Raw genomic sequence first — 23,706 nt, forward strand, 5'->3', positions numbered from 1 at the left:
TTTTGCTTCTCTCTTCCCTTCTCCTGATTGGTCACTGCAAACATTCCCTTTTGGTCACATTCTTTCACATTGTGCCACCTTTTATGCTTTTTCTAAATCTTCCACCTTTGCTTACATGCTTCTGACACTGTATCTTTTGAAAAGCCTGGATTCAGCACTGCAAACCCTTCCACAAGTCATCAACACGAACTTTTAAGAGAGCGTACCAGTTTGAGCTCTTTGCAGCAGATCTTGGTGAACCACTGGTTGAAAGACAGAGCTGCTACTGCTAACGCCAGGTCCCTGAGAGGAGAGGGGAGGAGAGTTTCAACAGGGTGTGTAAGGTAAGACTGGATGAAACAGCGCTGTGCTGCGTCACACCTGCTGTCTAAGTGGCTGAAGTCCTGCAAGTTGAACTGTCTCCAGTCGTTCATGTAGTAGATGTTGTCGACATCCTGCCAAAACAGTTAAAGCCACGCTTTACTTGCACACACCAATGCTGACGTTTGGCACACACAGCACATGGCACATTAAAGTGCTGTATGTTGAATTACAGTAGTGACTCACCCACTGAATCTCCTCTCTAAATGGCATCTCCTTGAAATCACACAGAGCAGCGTAGGTATCAGAGAATCCTCCTGCGGAGCAAACATTTGAACACTGACTATCTGAAAATAGAGCTTCAATGAGACACACATGAATCAGTGATCATCTCACTGTTTACAGATAAGGAGGTAAGTGATACTTAATAGTACTGCGCTAACTTCAAATCCAGAGGTGTTGATAACAGATGCTCAGCTGAACAGACACCAGCGAGTTAAGAAGCTGACAACAGCTTCAGCTTTACAGGCTCCTCACATGTCAACACAGACACACTCTGCACTGTTAAATAGAACAATGGCAGCTGGTGCTCAGGAGGTCGAGCGGGTCGTCTACTGACCGCAGGGTTGGCGCTTTGATGCCTTCCTCCTCATCCACATGTCAATATATCCTTATACAGCTGACAAATTGCCAGTGCCAGTGGTGTATGTTTGTGTGTGTGTGTGTGTGTGCGTGTGTGCGTGCAGCAAAAACACTGTAAAGCCCTTTGGATAAAAGTGCATCCATTTACCGTTTACTGTACATACCACAGGAGCCAGGCTGACTGTTCAGCTGCTCTTCTATCGCAGCGGTCAGTGTGAGGAGTCTCTGCTGGAGCTCTGGAGGAATCATCTTTAGCAGCTTTCTGAAGATTGAAGGACAAGAAATACAAGGCTTCAGACTGACAGACTGTGTGACGACACACAGAGCGTATACTCTGTGAGGTTGGACTGAGAGTGCTGCAACTGGTGCATGGGGTTAAACGCTAACATCAGCATGCTGAAACACAATGACATCGCTAACATGATGATGTCCAGCAGGTATATTGTTTCACTATGTTCACCATTGTAGTTTAGCAAGTCAGCATGCTAACGCCTGCTAATTAGCACCAAACACTGACTCACTATGGCATTCCTTTAGCAGGTATCCAGTCATAAAGAAAGTATTATATGGTGTTATACTAGATGCACTCGTCTGCACACTGTGTGCAAAGCTACCAGCATCAGCATATGGACCCGAGAGACTGATGCTGTATGTGCAGACTGAACTTCATGTTCGTGTAGAATATGAGCTGGTGGCTTATCTGATCTCCACGCATGGAGCAGGTTCAGCAGGGAGACCCACCCTGGAGAGGAATCAGGGAAGATCCTCTTCAGTGAGGCGGTCATGTGACTGACCATGGCCTCAAGATCCTCAGCTTTCAATAAACTGAAGGACAGAGTCTGCCTGTCCGTCTCCAACACAACCTGCAACACACGTCACGCACGTATGACGCCTACTCAGCAAAAACATATCAGCCAGAGCCCGTGTTTGGCTTTACATCTATAGAAATTAAAATACTTAGTAAGTGTACTGTAAGTCACAATATTTCTTTTATTATTACTGTGTATTAGTCCCCTATTTGTTTTTTTCTGTTTTAAAAGATATTGAGTTTTCTGATAAATAAAAACAGTTTTTACGCATAACTGGGTAAAAATGTATGATAAAGAAAAAAACTTTAACATTAACCAAATGTTTTGAACAAGTTTGATAAAGAGAGTATACCTCTGTGAGACTGTGAATGTTGATGGAACAAATCTCCAGGTAGCTGAAAGTGCTCTCCACCTACACACACACACACACACACACAGAGAGAGAGAGAGAGAGAGAGAGAGAGAGAGAGAGGAGAGAGTAAATGAGAAAGGGAGGCGTTTTTAGTGACCAAGGTGCTTGAAAAATCCCTAAACTCTATCTCTCCATTTTGGTTTTATATGCTTTGTTTTGAGATTTCCGCCTCTATCCCAGCACAATGAAGCAAGAAGGTATTTACTTTGTGCTGCTCTGAAAAAACAAAACAAAACAAAAAAAAACTCATTTGAACGTTCAGCAGCATCATCTCTTTCTAGACATGGTGACCAGTCTGGAGAAACCACAGCGCACGCTGGTGAGCACGGATGTGTAACAGAAATATTTGCTTGGTAGAGAGCAGTTCTGACTCGACCTGACCACTGTGAGGTCTGAAGTATCCACAGTGACAGGGGTGTTGTTTCCAGACAGATGTCCTCGCGGTAACTAAGTTCTCACCTCCATCGTGTCGGGGTGATGATTCAGAGGCAGACACCTCAGGACCTCAGCACATTAAACCCAAACCCTCTGCATGACTTCACATAAAGCTCGTCTGCTTACATATTTCCATCAAACAGTGACATGTTCTAACATTAGTGTTGTGGTTTACCCTGACAGGCTGTTTGTTTATGACCAGGTAACCTCTCCACAGGCTCAGTACCTAAGACAGAGAGACATGGTTAGAAGACAGACATTAGAATATGAGGCAGACAGACCTACAGCTCCCCCCACAGGAACATCATGGTTGTTGCATGCTTGTTTGTTACATTACACAGTACTGTGTCAGGGCTATTGTGTTTTCTCCAGTTTGTGGTAATTTGAGGTTTAAAAACACAGACACAGGACCCCTCAACAAGGAAGATAAGGTAATAATGCAGGTGACACCTGAAGGCCTTTATCTGATCATCTGATATTGTGCGTCAGAGCTGCATATTCCTCAATGAAATGAAACAAACACCAAAGGACCCACACAGTGAATTTGTGGTTTTTGGGACTCTGAGGGTCTGAGGCCAAAGGGCAGGATTTTGTGTGGTTAGTAATACAGCCTTGCCTCAGAAGGTCACAATTAAAACATACACCCAGTGGCATAAAACATTGATCAAACAGGACCGGATCATAATACAACACAGAGCACACCAGCCTTCACAGACACCTTTATCTGATTTCTGCTTGTTTGACCCACATATATGATCGTTATGACTGTGCCTGGTTTCTACAGACATTAAGCATCATAAACTAACTGTTAGATAGAAAGTCTTGATTGTCACTCACCACAAACCTGCTGGCCGATCTCCCACATGACTGGCTGGAGTTTAGAACAACAGGCGTCACCAGGCAGACTCTGTGGGGCTTCAGCAGCTCTGAGATCTGATCTGTTTACAGGACACAGACAGGAGCGCTGTCACCCAGACAGGCCGACTCAAGTCGAGCATCTGATGATGACAACTGCTGAACCTTCATCGTCCTCTTCCCCTTTGCATGGGATTAGGCTTGTTGCATTTATACCTCATTCCCACAGAACATCTGCACAGTTTGGTCAACAGGATTAAATAATGAAGTGTGATTTTCTGGACCCACACAGCTTCTCCATCCTCCCCAGTTAGCGACTGAGCCTTTCCAGGATGCTCCTTTCATACCCAATCATGATCCTATCACCTGTTACCAATCAACCTGTTTACCTGTGGAATGTTCCAAACAGGTGTTTTTGTAGTGTTCCACAACTCTTCCCAGTCTTTAGTTGCTCCTGTCACAATTAGCAGATATTTACAAAAATCAATGAAGCTGATGAGGTCATACGTTAAATATATTGTCTTTGTACTGTTTTCAATTGAGTGTATGTCAAAAAGGATTGGCTAATTATTACATTCTGTTTTATTGATGTTTTACAAAGCATCCCAACTTTTGGGGGGTGTCTAGAGTTTAGAGGTCAGCTTTTAGGTCATCAGAGTCCTAATGGGGGTTCTGGACTGGAAGATTCCATGTGTTCAAGCTTTGCAAGACATTTCTCAGAGCTTCCTTGAGTTGCCATCACATGTTCAGCTCATTGCTCAGGGCTTTTAGCATTCAGTCCGACCACTGGTCAGAACCCTGTGCTGAAGGATTAGCTGTTGCCTCTTTAAAATATGGAAGGAGTTGTGCCACTTGCTCTTTTTAAAGGCTCAGTCAAACCAACATTTAAACAATGGAGATTAATGCTTAATGATAATTAATTTGCACTGCGTATCAGTGATGTGCTGATTGATGAATTGGTCCAGTTTTATCCAATTTCAATAACCATGCTACTCAAAATAGATGCAGCATGTTGGTCTGCTGTCACTTGGGAGATAAGAGTCGATAGTATAAATACATTCCCTTTAACAAATTTGTTTGGCCAAGTAGTCCTTTTCAGGAACGTCCTAGTTTTTTTTGGTCCAGTTTTTTAATCCTGGATCTCTTGCCATCGGGGGACAAGGAAGCCAAGTTAGTCATATTTACAGCAAGGGAGAATTGAAAGTAAACACACCCAAAACTGTCAGTTATAAATTGCCCAAAGTTTACTTACTTTTACTACAGCAGATATAAACAAGTTTACAGCCTGGTACAAAAATGGTTTCACTCTCTACAGCTCATTTCCCCGTCCATGACAGCTGCAGAGGGATGACATTTTATATAACTCCCCCATTCAAATTATATTATGGCTTAAAGTTACATGTAATTATGGAAAAGCTCATTTTGAGTGACAGCAAGCTGGTAGGTTTCAGTAACCAGGCTTTGCTCGGTCCACATCAGCTCCACCCATGCTCCACCTGCAGTCCTTCAATTTCAGTTTCACTTGTTTCTCAGCACAACTGATATCTAACTTTTTTTCACATTTCAGTGTTAGTGTCTTTAATCTAATCTAACAAACACAAAAGCCCACCAGTGACACTAACGTTAGCAGCTAATGAGTGTATTTGCCAGTTCTAGACACATGTGTTTGCTCATTGCTCTTTTCTTCTGTTGTATTTTCGTATCATTCAGTAAGCTAGCATGCGATAGGCCTGATCATGTTTTTATTACATGCCTTCATCTGAAGCAGCTTTTTTTCTCAAGCTACTGGTCACGAGGAACACAAATGAAATACAGCAGTTCACAATGAGCACACTGGCTGACCTGACAGGTCATGTCATGAGATTCACCTGCGTTTAGCCAGAGACTGTGATCAGGCCAACTGTTGTAGTTTATTCTACACTTTAACCCTGCGGATGAATGTATCATATAATGTGATATAATGTGTTAAACACTGCCCGTCTCTGGACTTTGCTCTGCTGACCAGTCCAGCTGATGTTTCTGAAGCCAGACTGCTGCAGTGAAGCGTGCTCTCTCTCTTTCTCTTTGTGATGCTACACATTTGATGCAGCATTAGTACTTATTCACACATGAGTAACTATTTAGAAATGTATGCTTCAACTAACAGTGATCCCCTTTACACTCTGTATCAAAAGCTTTTCCACTTGGGTGGTATGATGAGAGTGGTCAAAATACCTGAAACACCTATCAGTAAAACACAATGCACTCTGACATCCCAAACTACAGCCTCCACAGTCGAATCAACATCGTTCTAAACAAACTGAGCACTCTAACACAAGGATTTGAGCTATTACAGGGCTTCTGCATCAGACTGCATCAGTTTTAGATAAATATACTGGGAAAGGTGGTGTGCTCTATAAAGAGAAAGTAAACAGCGGAAACAGAGCTTACAACCTCAACAATTAGCTCCTAAACTCTTACTGAGTGCTAAAAGAAGAGGAGATGTAAGACAGTGGTAAACACGACTTTTTTGGGATGTGTTGCTGGCATCAAATTCAGAATGAGTGTATATTCACAAAAAACAATAAAGTTTATTAGTTTGAACATTACATATCTTGCCTTCCTCCTGTAATCAATTGAATGTAGGTTGAACATGATTTGCAAATCTTTGCATTCTGTTTTTAATTACGCTTTAATTAGGGTCTCAGGTTTGGATCAGGCTTGTAATTGTGGTACCTTTGGTAAAACATGCAAAAACAAAGGTATGGTCCTTTAAAAGCCGTTGGTTAGTGGCACTGACCACAGCTTGTGCTCTGTTCTACCTTCAAAGTGACAGTAAGATATCAGCATTGATGTTGTTGAAGTTGGCTCATCTTACCTTGCAGGTTCTGAGAGACAAAGTCCATAGTGTAGATTTCAGTAAAACGCTGGTATTAATGGAAAAATCCACCAAAGGTCAAGCTGTGATCATCTGCTGCTCCTCCCAATGTCCCACCTCCAAAGTAAGTGAATCCTATCCTGATTGAAAACTGGTCAGGCTGGGTGTTTTACACATTATCAACACAAGAGGATGAAATAATAGGAAACAAGACTTTGACAGAGATCAGAAATTACAGGGTGAAGACAGCTAAGGTGTGGAGACATACACACACACAAACCTCCCCCACCAGATTGCTTTCTCATAGCTGCACATCTGCGTATCGCCCGCTCTCTCTTTTCCACTCATGCACGAGCACACGCACGTCACCTTTTCTTGCTTATTCTGCACACATTTTTGCTCATGAACTTGGACGCATACATCCTGTTCCATGCTGTGAGTCACTGTTGTAGTGAACGTTGCTTAACCTCCCACACTGAGAAACGCACCACAGTCAGGAAGTCTGCAGTCTCACAAAGTCCAGCTTCAAACTGTTTAACATGTTTAAAGAAGTGTCAAAGTATTAAAAGCTTAATGGGATTGCGCTGAAGGAGAAAGATACAGGCAAACATCAGCACAGTGTCACACTGCTTAAAGAACTTCATGTCAGGAAATCAACTCTTTTAGGCCAACAGGTGCTGTTTAATTTGCAGACATCAGTACTGTGGCACATGCAGTCAGTGCAAAGCTTTTTAACGGGCCTCCAACCACTAGGGGGCACTAAAATGTTCATTAAAAAAAGACCCACATATAATTTAGCTTGATGGCCACAGTCATGCAAAACCTGTTTTGATCAAGTAGCAGAAATGTCAATCCTCCATTACAAGTAAAAGTTGATGTTGTTTCTGGCTGAGGAGGAGCCAGGAGGAGGAGTCTTTATATACTGGAGCGTGGTTTAAACTATAACACTGCAAAATAATTTACAAACATGTCTAATGTAAATGTAAAACTTTCATTGAAAATGTAACTAGCAGCTAGAGCTGTCAGACAACTGGCGTTCCCTCCTGAACTCTGCTGTGCAGAGAATTACCTGAGTGCTTATTTTTCACCACTGTTCTGAATATTTGTACACACACACACATATACATATATATATATATATATATATATATATATATATATATATATATATTTTACATTACATACACATCCAGGGTACCATTTATGTCCCAGTTGGCAACTTACATTAGTGCTCATACATTGAGAGTGGACACTTCAGTGAGGTGACTCCGGGGAGAGAGAGGGGGGATGACATGCAGCAAGCGGTCAGACTGGAGTTAAACCCTGGCCAACAGCTCAGCTGTGATACATGGTGTGCGCTTGTACTGGTGACCTACTGGGGCGTCCTTTGTGCTTATTTAACCTCTGTCAACACTTTACACCAAACTCAAAAACTGTGAGACTAAAAACAGAGGCATGCAGCAGTCACAGGGCCATTAGGAGGATTTTATTTGTCATCAGCTGTACAGTAGCTTATCTTCAAAAATGACATGAGAAAGGTTTCTTCTGTTTTTATGGTCTTCAAACAGGGCATGTTTAAAACCATCTTAAAACTGTTTTCAGTTCTTCTGTCAACACAAACAAGCAATGTTGAAACAAAACAAAAAACCCAAAGCTGTTGCCGTGAGAACAGTCCAACATCCATCTTCCATCCGTCCGCAGAACAATACCATGATAGAGAACAAAGCATTTCGTTCTTTCTTGTTTTATAGAATGAGACTCAGACCACGGCAGTCACAAAACTGATGTTTCTGAATGACAACCACAAAAGTGTCCATTCCATTCATGAACATTGATTTCCTTTCAGGATCTTGGCACGACTATCTTTGTGTGACCATTTCTGCGTCCATTGTTCCTTACAGCCTGTTCTTAAAATACCGGACATTTAACCGGAGTTATGTTACAAATGAAATTTGTTCCATCTGGCAACAACAGGTCCTGCTGTAATAAAGGGAAGGCCACACCATAACTTATGGTCTAACTGTCACTTTAGACCTTTAAGCCCTAGTGTAAGGATTAACATCTTCAGTGGACTGAAAGCATAAGTGTTCTAACTTTACCCTGTGCTATGTTAATAAAATCAGGGATAACTTTCATTCAGTGACTATCCCAGGCAAACATACCTTAGTACTGGATGCAAATGGACACCGAATGAAAGCTCAGGGCTAGTGGAACTGCAACACTTAGGTTAAAAAGGCCTTAGTCTGGGGCTGATCTTGATTACGTAAGTAAACATAGTACAGCAAACAAAATACACAGCATCCAAAACTGCCATCCTTTTTAAAAAAGAATGAGAAAAAAAAGAATAAGAAGGCCGTTTTGTTGTTGTTACATACAGTTTACTAGCTGAACTTCATTCAGTACAAGGTTTTAGATTGGGTGCCAAACACTTTTGTCTCTGACAAAGCTTCTGTCACACTACTGAACTGAGCTAACCACAAAGAAATGCAAACTACAAAATGGCCAGAAAATAACTGTAAAATGGTATCAAAGCAGATACAAAATGGCTATGAGCAACAGAATACAGACAGATTAATGATAGTGGTTCACAATTCAGTTTGGCTGGTTAAGAGGGACTCGCCTGTGGAAGGAAAGCATGATTGAAAGGTCATTTTGCAAATCACCTTTACAGACTCAGGACATGGAGTGCCAGGTATGGCACAGACACGTTCACCATATCAATGAAAACCTTAATGTCCCTTTTAACCAACACATCATCTCCAAATCAGCTGTTTAAAAACATTAAAAAGGTTCGCAATAAATCAAAAAGCAAAGGGTTTCAAATGTGTATTTACATGCAAACCACCTGCCACTGTTGGTGATCACTGATTATTTTGGGGGGTCTCATGAAGCAATGATCCACATTCTGGCCTCTAAAAATAGTTCCAAGTACAGTATGAGCTGGGAAGTGAATACATTTAAAGGAAACATAAGGAGCAGCTGGTATTACCTTGCAAAACAATGTTTGTTACTGCTGGTTACTTCAAGTGAGATGATTCAAATGCATAGACATAATTCCAAGTTAATTAAGTGTTTGGAATGTTCAGAATCACAATTATAGTACAAGGTTTCACCAACTGAATGAGGATTATCTGTACTTTCTCCAACTGGTAGGGATCAGTCAGTTAATGTCATGGTTAACTATCTACTTTCTCCTTTTCAAATGAGGAACAGGAGGAACATGAGCTATGAACGACACAACTGTCCATCAGTGATAGGTAGGAGAAAGTATGAAAACAGTTGAAAAACTAACTTCATGTCAAACTACGTCGGTGGTGGGACACGAAATTCTCAAGTATTTCATTTGTACGAGCTGACTGAGGGCACGTTTCCATTAGAACAAGGTTGGGTGCTGGCAGTGTGGATGTCCAACAAATGAACGAGGAAGCTGAAAAACAGTTATCACTGACTTCAGTTCGTCTGACTGTGTCTGCCTCTGCCCATTTGCTCATGTATAAAGAAAAATCCTTCAGTTAATGTCTTACTACAAAAGCCTCTGTTGACAAACTTCCAGCTAATAACACCACAACATGGACCATGTGTTTACACCGGCCAAGAAGGAGAATCATACATTGGGGAAAAATATACAGATCATATGACTGAGCGCAAGTGGTATCTCAGAGGCAAACTCAAGTACCATATACTATGTTTCATTGGAAAAAACTACATTTATATCGATATATACACGTACAAAGGCTTAGAATTGGCAAAAATCAGCATAGTTGCAAGAACAGCAAGCACGACAGCAGAGAATCGAAGTGAGAAGTGAAGGTAGATCACCTAATGTCTCCTTTTGGCAGAGTAACACAGAGGAGCTGAACATTAACTGCGGCGTGTGGGTAGAGACTGACACAGGATGTGGCTTTGGGTAGAAACAAGTAGCAAAATACACAATGATTCATCCAGAAGACATTCAAACCGAAAAAGAATAAGAAAAAAAGCATTTAAGAGCAGAGAGCAATCTGTCATTAGCTTGGACGATATCTGCATATGGTGTGGGAGATGACGCGTGTATGTGCAGTGGGATTTGGTGTTTTGTGTGTGTGCATGAGACCCACAAACATCAGTGTGCAGGTTGATGCATATGGATGTGAAGTTACTGTGTATAATTATTGACATGCGGCTTCCCTTCTTTGTACATGGTTGTTTTTACTGCCACCATTTTTTGCAGCCACTTCAATGGAGGCAAAATGGCTGCCATCAGGTGAAGGCCAAGGATGTAGATGTGATTAATGTGTGTTTGCCAATTTTACTTATAGTCCGGCTACATGTGCGTGGCGTGTTCACCGGTCCATCATGCTGAGGATCATCTCTGGTGTCAGATCTCCGTTGGCGGCGGCGGCTGCCGCTGTCTCCTCATTCACAGCCAGCTCAACAGTCTCCACCCCTTCCCCGTCCAGCCCCACCCCCTCCACAGTCAGGGCCACCCCCTGTTCCAGAGGTGTAGCTGCAGAGGTGTCGCCATCCTCTTTCTTCACTATAATGTTCTCCACTGCTCCGGTGCTCTCATCCTCCACCTGAATGATGGCAGCCGCTGCAAAACACACCGACAAAGACATTTATACTTTAGTGCTGCGTTCACAGGTGACAAAACAATGACTGAAATTATGCCTGGTCTACATCTGTAAGCTGATGATATGTTATAATTCTATATTCTCACACAGTGAGCCCTAGGAGTGTAAACCGTTCATCATGATAACACATTACATTGATTCCTTGGACAATGATATGATATTTGTCTGCCAGAATGATTTTGATCGAGTCAATTCAGGGGCCTGCGCCAGATATGAGACAATGTTGTATGTCAATTTCACACCATTACTTACATTTACTTACATTTTTATCAAATCACAAAAACTACCTCCTCCAATTGTACATAACTTAGTCATCAAAGCTAATTACTCATTACACAACACAGTTTAAAACAAAAAGGATCTCAAAATGTTTAGACCTACTCCACAGTACACAAACATCACAAATCAAACACAACAGTGAACGAGACTAGACCGAACAACTGCCAAATTGAAGAAATTTCCTTCACAAATTAAATATGAAATGGCCACTTTGATACCCATCCCTTGTGATAGCTGTGGTTCAGTTTTAGCAGAAAAAAAGCTGGTCTAAGTTGGTGAGCAGCCGGCATCTGACATGCTTACGCTAGCCCAAGGGTCGATGCCATGTTTCCCTTTTGGTGGCCGGGTTTATCCAGTTTCCTGAGAATTTTATCTGATGGCAGCATTGTTTCATTATCTTTGTCTTGACTGCTTGACATTATCTGCCTGGCGCTGTTTGAATGTTTAAGAGGGATGTGTGCTAAGACGGAAAATGGTGAGTGAAACTTCCCATGGGATTCCAAAATAAAGGCATATCTTAAAGAAAATGACATGGATCAATGTTTTCACTTTGCATCAATAATATTAGACCGTTGATAACTGAGTTGATCCATCGTCGTAACCCTAGTGAAACCACATGCACTTTGTAACTGAAACCTTTCTGGTCATGTTTTGTACTTCCAAGACAAATTTGTTTACAATTCAGTTGTGGACTGAATTCTTTTCCATGAACGTACTCTGTAACATAATCCTTTCTAGTCTAATAAATCCTGTCAGGGTCTTACCAGAAGCAGTCGTCTTGGCAGCCACCCGGACTGACTTGCTGGGTGTTGGAGGCTTGGGGGCATTCTTCGGGGGCCGGCCTCGTTTCCTCTTGACCGGTGGCTCATCTGGAGCTGGTACTGGGATGGCGGCAGGTGCCTGGTCCAGTTCCATGCTTTCTGCCTCCTCCTCTTCCTGCAGCAATGACGACTCTTCCTCACCCTCACCCTCGTCCTCCTCCTCGTCTGGTTCGACGTGATCCTCCTCTGAATGACAGAGATGCAACACAGACAAGACGCCACATAAACTTATCAGAGCTGAGCAAACAGACTCATGCCCACGCTTGCATACAATGTCAAATTCTTACCGCTGTCATCGTCATCTCTCCTGCTCCTCATCTTCCTCTTTCTTCCTCTCCTTCCTTTCTTCGGGGTTGGAGCTCCGTTTTCGGCATCCTCCACCTCACCACTGCAGTTCTCAGAGTGGCGTGCCATGGTGTTCTACAAGAACACATTGTTTAGTGTGCTGACTTTTGTAAGTTATTAGTTATTAGCTCATGTTAACCATCTATGAGTTTACAAGTGCTCTTACCCTGCGAGTGAAGGTCTTACTGCATTTGGGGCAGACAAAGGCAGTAGGGACAAAGTTGGGGTCATGGTAGCGTTTGAAGTGCATGTCAAGCAACTGCTTCTGTCTGAATGTCTTTTCACACTGGCTGCAGGCATATGGTTTCTCTCCGGTGTGGGTGCGACGATGCATCACCATGTGGCGCTCCTGGATCCAACAGCATAGGATAAAAAAAAAACGGTTACACAGCTCTATACATCCTGGTAGCGGCGGGGTCCTGTGGATGGCAATGTCAATCTATTGGTCGGTCTGTCCCATCCTTTGTTCAGACTGATGAATCTCAATAACTACTGCATGGATGAGCATGTAATTTCAGTCATGGTCCCCAGAGGATGATTCCTAATGACATTGGTGATCCCAGAGTTGTCCTCAAGAGCCAAGAGCACGTCAAACTTTTTTGCTCATACAGTTAAATTACTTAACATCTAACACCCTAAAACTAAGACGGAGAGGTGAACATTGTAAACATTATATCTCACAGAGCCACTGGTATGGCTTAGTTGTCTAATCTTGTCAAAAACAAATTGGGAACACCTAAATGATTTTTAGCATTTCAGTACTGTTCTGGCTTGGCATACATTATATTAAAATTAAATTACTCAGTTGCAACTAGGAGTATGGAAACCCAACATATCACTCGACAAAGATATTAGTGTACACACACCTGGCGGCAGCAGTAGTCACACATGTCGCATTTGAACCTCTTCTCATTCTTATGGGACTTCTGATGTTGGATCAGAGCGTAGCGCTCGTGGAAAACGGCGTCGCAGTAACGACACTTCTTTCCAGTCTCAATAAATGAGTGCTGCTTACGAAGATGAACACCTGCAGATCCACATGAATGACATGAAACCGCATTAGGGGAATGAAACAGCATGGCAAAGTAAACTATAAGTACAATCTTGTCTGTCTGGTATATTGACGCTGAGTGTGTGTGTGTGTGTGTGTCCGTTACCTAAGTCACTCTTGCGTGCGATGACGGTGTCACAGTGTGGACAGTGGAATTTGGCCACATTCTCCGTGTGTTTCTGCAGAATGTGCATCTTCATGGTTCCACTCTGGGTGAATCGGGCATGGCAGATGTAGCACTCATAAGGTTTCTCTCCTGAGAAGAGGATTGAGCATGTACAAACGTTCATCTCTGTTCAATATTCTCATTAATATTTTTGATCTAACAGAACAATAAAAGAAGAGTAACAACAACAAAATAATCCTAAGAGTGTAGCAATAGGGTAGGTGGTATGAAACACAATGTATGGATTACCCCAGAAGTATAGATTTGAACAAGAGGTGCACCAATACTGATAGTATTCGAGCCTAATTTGACTTAATACAAGTGAAACTGATTATTTTGTAGTTGATAATTAATTGGAAGAAATTTAGCAAAAGGTCAAATGAGTTTTTTTTCCCTTTCATTTTAATTTTTTAAGTGAACTAGAAGACAACTTCTTTCACATGAAAACATTGACAACTGATATGAAATCCTCCCCGAAATAAAAGCAACATCTCTGAAAACAAACATATGCCACTTTGCCCTCCTTCACTGCTTTCTAAATGTAAAAGCAGTGAAGGTATAAGTTTTACCTGAGTGTGTCCTCATGTGTCTCTTCAGCTTGTATGTGTCTCTGCTGGCATAGCTGCAAAGACTGCACTGGAATGGACGCTCGCCAGTGTGGGAACGAATGTGACGCTTTAGTTTGCTCACCTACACAACATCCACACACAAACACATGGTCACATATCAGAATACTACAACAAAAAATGTATTTGCCATTATATAGATGGTGCAGTTAGGAATCATTTAGGGCACTTGGAGCAGAGCAACTATTTATCTACTATCCCAAATAGTGTGCATTAACATTTTAACTTAGGCAGTCCTAAGTTAAAATGCTTTTGGCTACTGTGAATTTCCTTTGATTTTTTCACTCCTGGATGAGTGGATGTGGATGGGAATTAGTGTAGCAAATGTAATAAATTAAACTAGACTTGAAACTTTGTGAAACTCTGTGTCTTACCTCCACACTGGCATAGTCACACATGGAGCATTTGAAGGGTTTCTCATGTGTGTGTTTGTAGCGTCGATGACGAACCAGCTCTCCACTTGTCACAAAAGCCATATCACAGTCTGTGCACTTGTGTGGACGAGTCCCTGAATAAATAAATAAAAAACAAGACAAGTGTAAGCTATTCCTACAGTGTATAAAAAACTTCTTCTGTCTCCTCTTAACTTTTTTTATTAAGATGTGTGTTAGCGTATACCGGTGTGTGTGTTGAGATGGTTTCTTAGCAGGGTGACGGTCCTGAAGGCTCTTCCACATAGATGACATTTATGAGGCCTCTCGTCAGTGTGGCTCTTCATATGTCTGTCCAGATTGGAGCGTCGGGGGCACGTGTAGCTACACAGCTCACACTGAAATGTCTTCTTCACTCCTAACACATAGCAATGACATACACGGACCCCACATTCAATAACAGTGTTTGTACCACAATCCCACAGTACTAGCTCTTATTGTTGCTAGAATGTTGATAGTAAAATATTGATGTAATGTTGCAGTATATTTATAAACACTGACTGTGTGTTAGGGTCTCACCTTTCTTCTTAATCTTGGTGGGTTTGGGTGGTTTCATGTTGCCCACCACTTTCTCGGCGTTGACCTCAGACAAAAGGCCCTCCTGTTGTTCCTCTTCAAAGTCATAAACACTAACATCCATGTCCTTGTCTCCTTCAGCGTAACGCAGGCGACTCTTTTTACCCTGGACAAAAAGCAAACCATTAGACCTCATCGTCCACTAATGATAGTTTAGGGTCCAACTATCGATCCTGTTCAATTACAGGCAAGGGCCTCACATCCCTAATAACAAAGAGATTGATATCACACAACTATCTTACCTTTTTGGTCTTCTTGAGAGCTCCAGGTGGGGGCTGATAGTCTGGGTCTTTAGCCCAGTTTGGGTCGTCATTGGGAGGTTGAATGGGCTCATCCTCCCCTTCTTCCAGCAGCTGGTTTCCCACGTCCTCATCTTCCTCCTCTTCACGGTGAGCTTCTTCTCCCTCTTCCTCCTGCTCGACTGTCTCCACCTCCCCATTAGCTCCAACCTTCACTACCTAGAGATCAAATGCATTAACTGTTTAGTCAATTACGCACTATAGACAAATCATTGGGTGATCAGTATTATGGCATATTTTAATAGGTTGTATCTTTACTTTGTTTGGCCACCTCAGCCTGTTAGTGTTGCAGTGCTACACTCCTTCACGAAAGTTTACAGTAAATTTTAATCTTACACAGGGTTTCAACAAGTTAAATTTATGAATTCTAAAGACACGTTTAAGAATACTATGAATGCAATTAATGACATATTTCATGTGCATACTGGCAAAAAGTACAAAGAACATGAAAGAAAACTGCAGTCCCAGAATAACTTTCTTATGGAAATTAATTTATACAAATTTAACTAAACATGACTACAGAGAACACAGCGCTTTATGTTTTTTCTGACTCCCCATGGGGGTATAGTTTAAATTAACTATACCCAAAGTTTCAAATTTGGGATTTTCTAATCCCACAGCAGGGAATTTTGCAGTGTTACAGCAGCAAAGGGAAGAGTGCATTGCTAAGGGAGCAGTGTTGACTGCCCAATGCTGTCAGAATGTCCTGTATGGGATGGAGCATGTCCTCCATTGGGGATGATAGCTTTGCTATCATCCTTGTCTGTCCCACCACCTTCACTGGGTCGAGGGGGCATCCCAGGGTAGAGCTAACTTGTGTAAATTAGTTTGTGGGGACATGCTCGCAGTGATGACAAAGGCTGATCTGAAGCTTGGATGTTGAACTGGATGAGCTGCAGGGACAGATGCGCTTAAAAATAAAGTTAAAACCCCTCGGCAGAGTTTGGATGCCCAACAAGCAGCTTTCACAAGAATCTGGCAGAGACTGAAGTGACAAGGAGTGTTCGGCCGGCAAATTTTGTGATGAGCGAGCTAGTAGATGCTTAAACCTCCTTCAGAGGGGGAATTTGTGAATAAGTATCTTGTAGCAGCTGTGGAGGGGCTAGGACTGGACAAAGTAAAATTGCTCTGTGTCTGTTTCTTTGGAATAATTCAGAGAGAGAAAACTTGTGGAACTCAGTGATAGCAAGTGTCTGTGTGATTTGGCCTTCATGGTGAACATTACCAAGTACTTCCCAGAGAGCTGAACCTCAAGCTACAGCCAGCTTCTCGGCTCTCTGCTCACAAATGTGAAATCATTGGAAGCAAAATTAACTGCAACTGAAAAGACCTGTGCGTTTTCCTGCTGTACAAGAACAAAAGGCTGCTGTGACATCTGAATAAAGTGAGTGTGTGAAACTTCTGTCAGGTGTTTGGTGAGAGGTTTCAGTTAAAAAGTAAACAAAAGGAACTGAACATATTTGCTAAGATACTTATGATGCAGTTTGAGCCACCGCAGGGGTTAGTGTGATATATGTGTTAAATAGTTTAGTATGGCCAGGGGCTCTCCAGAGGGGGGGGGGGGGGGGGGGCAAGGCCACCTTGATACAATTGCAGTTTTACCCAGAAACACATTTAAAGGCGAGACTGCAGTTCATCCAATCCAATCAAATCTTAAGACCTTTCCAAATTCTTCATTCTAAAGACACAGCAGAAACCCTGTTAGATGCAAATGAATATTTAAATGTGTCAGTGAAAAATCATCATGCACTTGCAAGTGACACTACATTCTGACACCTGAGTTTTTAAGATCCAACTCTTATATCAGTTGTCACCGATCAACATTAATTTCATGGGTGACAGACCAAATGTAGGTTGCCTTTTGTCTGGTTTGCGTTCTCTTTAGAAGCTGCGGCTTTGTTCTCAGCTAAAGATCATTCATGAGGGAAGGACATCCACCCTGAGCACCACTGTACAACTGCAAGGGAACTTTGGACACACCATGAACTGTGTCTGTAGTCTCCACAACACCAACACAGTTATACAGTCTTCTCTAGTGGACTGTGTCTTGTCAATTCCAGGAGTTCTGATGTTCAACTTCCATTCACATCTCTACAATTTAAGATTATTAAAAGTTTAATAGTAAAGCTTAATAGTTTTGAACCTGGACCTTCATTATTTTGATTAATTAGCTTGTGGAAAAATTAGGTGTGCCAAAGTTAGCAGGCTACAAAACTATTTCAGTATGCCGGATACATACATAGTCAATACTGCATATCTTCAGACCATAAACCAATATTTTGGGGCTGGCATCAATATTTCTGATGGTCAAGGTAAGTGTTATGATGTATTTTAATTTAATATTTTAGCTAAGGTTGAATAAGCTACTTACCCACTTAAGCCCACTGTTTAACATATTAATGGATACTGTTGGTATAGTTTTCATCTTGTGATTGTATGAGGGTTTTTAGTCACACGTATTTTGCCCTTCGAGGATAAAACTTTACATATTTTATTGATGTGACATTAGCAGAGTCTCCTCAGCAACTCATGAAACAGATTTTATGTTCTTTGTGCATTAGAGATGATAATAAGTGGTAAATCTATCACAAGGCACTTGGAAGGCAGCAAAAAGTGTTTATAGGTATGACCAAGAAAGCTTTCGATAATGACTGTTACGTAAATGTGACTCAAACCCTAAATAAATGTTAAGATTTATGCAATTAAATGCATTCCTTCCAAGTGCATAAAATAGTAAACAATGCAGTAGAAAAGCACTCACACCTTAGTGCTGTGTGTCTGAGTTAAAGGCTGACAAATGAGTATGTCTGTTTTTATACCTGAAAACCCTCAGGGAGCGGCAGAGTGTGGCAGATGACCGGGTCGCCGTCCTTTGGCATAGCAGTGGTGTCTACAAAGGTGCCTTGCTGAAGGGCCTCCACGGTGGAAGCAGACACAGGCACTTGGACCAGCTGTAGCTCCCCCAGACCCAGAGCCGCCTGCTCTTCCATGTTTACTACCTGGGGACAGAGAGAGACCTGAGTCCAGAAATCATGTTCAAGGAAATTATTAAGACAAATTCAAGACCTGAGAGTGGACACAAACCACCTGAGGGTGTAACTTCCAAAGGCTTACAGTGAATGCTGCCTCCCAGCAGGGATAAAATGTGAAATAATTGGAGGATGCCAGGATGCAAAAAGAACACATACCTGTAGTGTGATGATTTGAGTCTGATCCACTGTTGTCACAGTGGCCTGGTGAGCAGCACCTGCTACCCCTCCAACAACACCCACTGTCGCTGATGATCCCCCCACTGCAGCATCTATCACCTGGAAACCAATTTCATATGTTGTGAGACCAAGCCAGCGGCTGCCAAAAACTGAGCTACGATCAAGTCACATCAAACACAAAGCTCTTAACAGTGAGCTTACCTCAGTCTTCATCTGCAACAGAGTGGGATCCAGTGAGTCCATAACCATCATTTCAACCCCTGCTCCACCTTCCACACCAACCCCTACACCAGCTTCCATCAGCTGCTGCTGGGCCTGGGTGGCTGCGACCATACCTTCCCCGTGACCTGAAACACAACATTGCCAAGAATAAGACATCAGACCACATTCTCTACAAAAATATGACTACTTCCAATGGAAATGTAGACAACATGTGCTCTATTCACAAATTCACTGTGGGAACATTTCATGTCCAATTAGTATGAACCTTGTTCCAGAACGACTCCAGCTTGTCCCTCTACCACGCCCCCAGCCTCTGCAGCTTGCTGGAGGAGGTCAGCCACCATGGCATCCTGGCTGTGAACAGCCTGGATGGAGGGGAAGTCCTTGGCGGGGACCTCCACCACCTCAACACCCTCTGTTGGCCCTCCGTCCATGCTGGGCAGGAACTGAAACACGGCGTTGAGGAAACATACATTAGCTATCAGTGTTTTACATCACCCTAAACACCTTTTAAGCATTCCACTGGAGTTACACTTGCTTTACGACAGTGCTGTTCCGTCCTACACCATGAAAGAATATGCAGATTTTCCCTGCAACTCAACATGAAACAGCTGAGTAGGGCCTTCCAAAAATAGCAGAAGAATGTGTGTGTGTGTTCTTTCTCTATATATTTATCCATCTGTACACATATATGTAAATAAATATAGTATATACACATATCCATGCTGGAACTTTTTTTTTACACAACACATATGGAACTCTTGTTTTCCTGAGTTCTGTACACTGGGCTGCAAGGTTACTCATCATACAGATGCTCACACATGCAAGTGAGAAGCAACCCAACTTTGATTAAACAGGCCGTTGAAGGGATTCTTCAATGTCTTTCAAAACATCTTGCATTCACACCTTCATTGACAGGTACACCTAGCATGACATCCTTTTACATGTAGAAGAAGCAGGAATGTTTAAGATACAGATTTGATATGGTAATGGAAAACAAGGGCTCAAATAAGGGTCAACATGATTTTGAGCTTGTGGAATTATGTTCAAAAAGTATATGAAAGTCTATGGTTGTATATAACCCTTCATAACCCTGTGGAAAAGGCTGCCTGAGAAATTCAAGTTTGTGAACTGAACTGAACTCAAACTTGAAAATAACACAAATACAGTAGTATTCAATACTGTAGATAACAAATGTACATGGTATGATAACAGTCAATTTTCATAGTATACAGTCAGACCAATTAACCCTTGCAACCTTAGTACCTAATAAGACAGACTTTAAGTGCATATACTTCAGATGATGTGAAATAGTCACTGTATTCACTTGAACTCATTTTCAAACATCAGAGCTGCATTCTGGCTTTAGCAGATTGAGTACAACTTAAACTGCATATACCACTACTGATAATGTGCGTAACAGCTGGAAAGGCATGACTGTGACAATACCTAACATCTGTTTGTTTGCAGCTCCCCATGTCTTCATGTTGCTAAATGGGTGGAAGCTGGAGAGGCTGTAGTACAGGCCTTCACAGATCCTTTGACTTACAGTGCGACAAATTTACCACAACATGGTAATGATACCGACGCCCAGCCAGGCAGCTGTCGCCTCCCTGCGCAGCATTTATACAGCGGTATTTTTGTAGCTCTCCAAGCCGAATCGTAGAGGGAGCTCTCTGCTATAATATATATCTGCGGCTATGATGCTCTAGGTGGGCTTAGAATAAGAGACAAGCGGGCGACGGGTGCAACAACAACTGCCAATTCAGACTACGGTGCGATGACAGAAAAGAAGAGGATAAATGCAATTCTCGACAATGGAAGATGGCTGATTTTGGGACAACACAAATCGTGTATTTAGTCTAAGTGAATCAGTGGCCACTGATCACCGAGGATCGTTTTACTGTGAATGCCTCGTCAGTTGTGTTTTCCGCGCTGGCCTCAACGTTGCAGTTTCTGCGTGTGTAACGTTACTTTCCTACCTCGAAAGCTAACAATAATGGCACATGCGACAACTACCAGTTCAGTTAATTGAAATACAAAAACAACAGTTTTGCTCTGGTTAGTTTTGGAGACTGTCCCTTTCGACAGTCTCAGACACACTAAGAGCACTGGGTGGGGAAGGGCCTTTACTCTGAGCTAACCTGGTTAACTGTTGGCTAACGTCAGATGCTAGCTACATGCATTTCTTCGAGCTGAGGTAGTTTAGCAATGTGTAACGTGCTTAAACTCAATGCAACAACAGCTGGGCGAAATGCCACTCGGATACTTGTTTGTATTCCTGTAGGAATGCAGCCGTGGCTGTAGGAATGTTTGTGTTATTTTGTGTAACGTTATGCTAACGCTAATGCAAACAAGCTAATGTTAGCAATAACTTAAAACCGCCCGTTTCCATGTCGTCAAGGCTGTAAAGACGGGAAACAAAGAAGCGAGAAAATGGACGCCTTGGCCTAAACTCTCCCACCAAATCGTCGAAGTATACGTAACACATTCTCGACGATATTTCCACAGATACCCGTAAAATACAGCGGGTTGTGTATACATTTATTAGAACTTCGGTTATTTAAACGTATTTTGACGGGTTTTTCAATAACGATAGAGGGAGACAAACACTCTCCGACGAGCTGCCCGGACCCAGAGCCCCATCGTGACACCTAGAGGCCGATTAAAGATCCTGCAAACTCCCCCCTTATCAGAAAAGTAGTGGTACTTTACCTCTTTTTTGTGTGTTTCTCTTCCCGTTTAACTCAGCCGAAAGCAGAGAGTCTGTGCTACAAAGTTTAACAGGCTGGTATGAAACGCAGGCTTCTTCGCAGTTTGTTTTAATCCCTCTCCCGCTTTAGCAGAGTAGCCTCTGCCACAAAATGGCAGTTGGGAGCTCAGTGCGCCTGTGCGGCCGCTGGGGGGTGGTGTCGAAGCTGCTGCAGACACCCTGATTGGCCAGGAGGGGCGCCCCGTTGGAATACATTGAAACCCATTTATCACAACGTTAGGAACAGAGCTGCTTTCACGATCCTCGGAGATATGAGATTTACTCAGAAAATTACCTCGTCATATCAAAGTCTATTTTGAAAGTAAGCATAACAAGTGAAGCTTTGTGAGAAATTAAATTCACTTCAAATAAAACAAATTCATTTTAAATGCGTGCATCTGTTTATTGCAATGGCAACTCAGTACAGCTGTGGTTGATACTGTGTACTGTGTGTGTACTGTGATGCGTGTGCTTGAATATAAGGGTGAAAAAATGACCAGGAGAAATTAAAGTCCACAGAAATCTTTATTCACTGCCTTTTAAAAACTAAAATAAGTTTTTTGAATGTTCAATCACCTATCACAGAACTATTAATCAACGCATGAATAACATGGCTTTATTCATGCATTATATCCTGTCATCATGTCCTGTGCTCTCTGGGAAAAAGACTTATGTACACTGATGTCCTAAAGTTCCATCTAGGACACCCAGAGGTACTTTATGGTCCTCAGACCGATGATCATAAAGTGGATACAGCAAAAAATATGCTTCCTTTTGTATACTGCCAACCCAACAAATCGTGTGTGTTAAATAAGGACAATAAGCTGTTACAGCCATAGCTACTCTCCTTCTCTGCTGTAATCTCACTGTTTTAGGAGACGTTAAATCTTCTGATGCCCTCTCACAACCTTGAACAACTGTCTGACTCTACCTGAAAATTGTCTTAGCTTTGTTAGCCATTAGGAAGCCAGAATATTCGTGTGTTATATGTATGTGTGTGAGCAGCTAACGGTATAATTAACAAACACAACAGCACATAAGACAATCTTTAAACACATTTTTAATTGTTCATATAATTGACACCAGAATGCCTGGAAATAGAATTTTAAAAAGAAAAAAAAAAGATAAAACATTTTGTTTCCAATGCCGCACAATTTATCAAGATTGTGGGAAAAAAATATATATGTATATATACTGCGCAGCAGTGGTTTCCTACTGCTTCACACTCTCTTCATTCTTAAATAAAGTATCTCATCCATGTCTTATTGCATCTCTGTTACTATCAAACCTTGAGGCACTTAAACACTGAGATGCTTTATGGATGCAGAGGTATAGCTGCAGGTTGCGGTCCTATAGAAACTAATAGTGGTAAATGCGCTGAATACAGTGGTAGCCATCATTATAATGAACAGTGAGTTGCCCCATGTGACATCAGTCCTATATAACACTGTCACTGTGTCACTGCAGCCAACACTTATAATATGCTGTATCAAACAACTAGATATCCACGTTGAACAAAGCATATAACTACCTAGTTGTCTGACCACCCTTCACCACAATAGTACATTAATAATTCTTTCTGCCTTCAGTAGGATTAAGGTTATGTGAAGAACATTGTTTAGTTCTGAGATTAATCCCTGAAGACTAAATCTAAAATCAGGCTCACAGAAAATTTCTTCAATCTCAGATATCTTATTGTGTTTTTCTGCACAAATTCTGATTATTTTAATGATTAAAAAATTTTATGTCTTACATTAATGAGGACACTGACTTTAACGTAAGACGTTGCTTTTCCTCATAAATCAGAATATATTTTTTTAAACCATAGCCCTTATCCTCCCTTAACATGGTTGCATCCTTACGAGCACAGCTACTCCTGATCTAAGGACAGGAAGCAGGGTTGGCACGTGGCACAGGGTACATTAGGAACCTGACCCTTCTGCTTGAAGACAAAAGCATGTGTTTCATTTCTACAATGACTCTGATTACTGTTTTGTGTATGTAAC

The 23,706-nt window shown here is 41.9% G+C and overlaps 2 protein-coding genes across 3 annotated transcripts in view; both read right to left on the bottom strand.

The window, feature by feature from the left end:
- Window positions 1-6,594, bottom strand: part of carmil2 (capping protein regulator and myosin 1 linker 2) — a 51,390-nt gene extending 44,796 nt beyond the window's left edge. For both annotated transcript variants that reach the window (XM_041938871.1, XM_041938870.1), the window contains exons 1-9: window positions 6,311-6,594; window positions 3,436-3,536; window positions 2,774-2,824; window positions 2,104-2,163; window positions 1,684-1,805; window positions 1,107-1,204; window positions 547-617; window positions 361-434; window positions 207-282 (exon numbers count right to left, since the gene is read on the bottom strand). In XM_041938871.1, coding sequence (XP_041794805.1) covers window positions 207-282; window positions 361-434; window positions 547-617; window positions 1,107-1,204; window positions 1,684-1,805; window positions 2,104-2,163; window positions 2,774-2,824; window positions 3,436-3,536; window positions 6,311-6,338 — 681 coding nt within the window. In that variant the 5' untranslated portion in view covers window positions 6,339-6,594. The remainder of the gene's footprint in view (window positions 1-206; window positions 283-360; window positions 435-546; window positions 618-1,106; window positions 1,205-1,683; window positions 1,806-2,103; window positions 2,164-2,773; window positions 2,825-3,435; window positions 3,537-6,310) is intronic.
- Window positions 6,595-7,781: 1,187 nt separating this feature from the next.
- On the bottom strand, window positions 7,782-21,823 carry ctcf (CCCTC-binding factor (zinc finger protein)). Its single transcript, XM_041939384.1, has 16 exons — window positions 21,664-21,823; window positions 19,214-19,394; window positions 18,928-19,073; window positions 18,706-18,825; window positions 18,337-18,516; window positions 15,461-15,676; window positions 15,162-15,324; window positions 14,830-15,000; window positions 14,586-14,719; window positions 14,155-14,275; window positions 13,526-13,675; window positions 13,235-13,395; window positions 12,535-12,717; window positions 12,311-12,443; window positions 11,967-12,209; window positions 7,782-10,883 (listed from the first exon to the last, which is right to left on the bottom strand). The coding sequence occupies exons 2-16, from the start codon at window positions 19,380-19,382 to the stop codon at window positions 10,633-10,635; spliced, it is 2,541 nt and encodes an 846-aa protein (XP_041795318.1). The 5' UTR covers window positions 19,383-19,394; window positions 21,664-21,823; the 3' UTR covers window positions 7,782-10,632.
- Window positions 21,824-23,706: the final 1,883 nt, after the last annotated feature.

The sequence above is a fragment of the Chelmon rostratus genome, chromosome 6 (genome assembly GCF_017976325.1).
Source record: "Chelmon rostratus isolate fCheRos1 chromosome 6, fCheRos1.pri, whole genome shotgun sequence".
NCBI classification, from domain to species: Eukaryota; Metazoa; Chordata; class Actinopteri; order Chaetodontiformes; family Chaetodontidae; genus Chelmon; species Chelmon rostratus.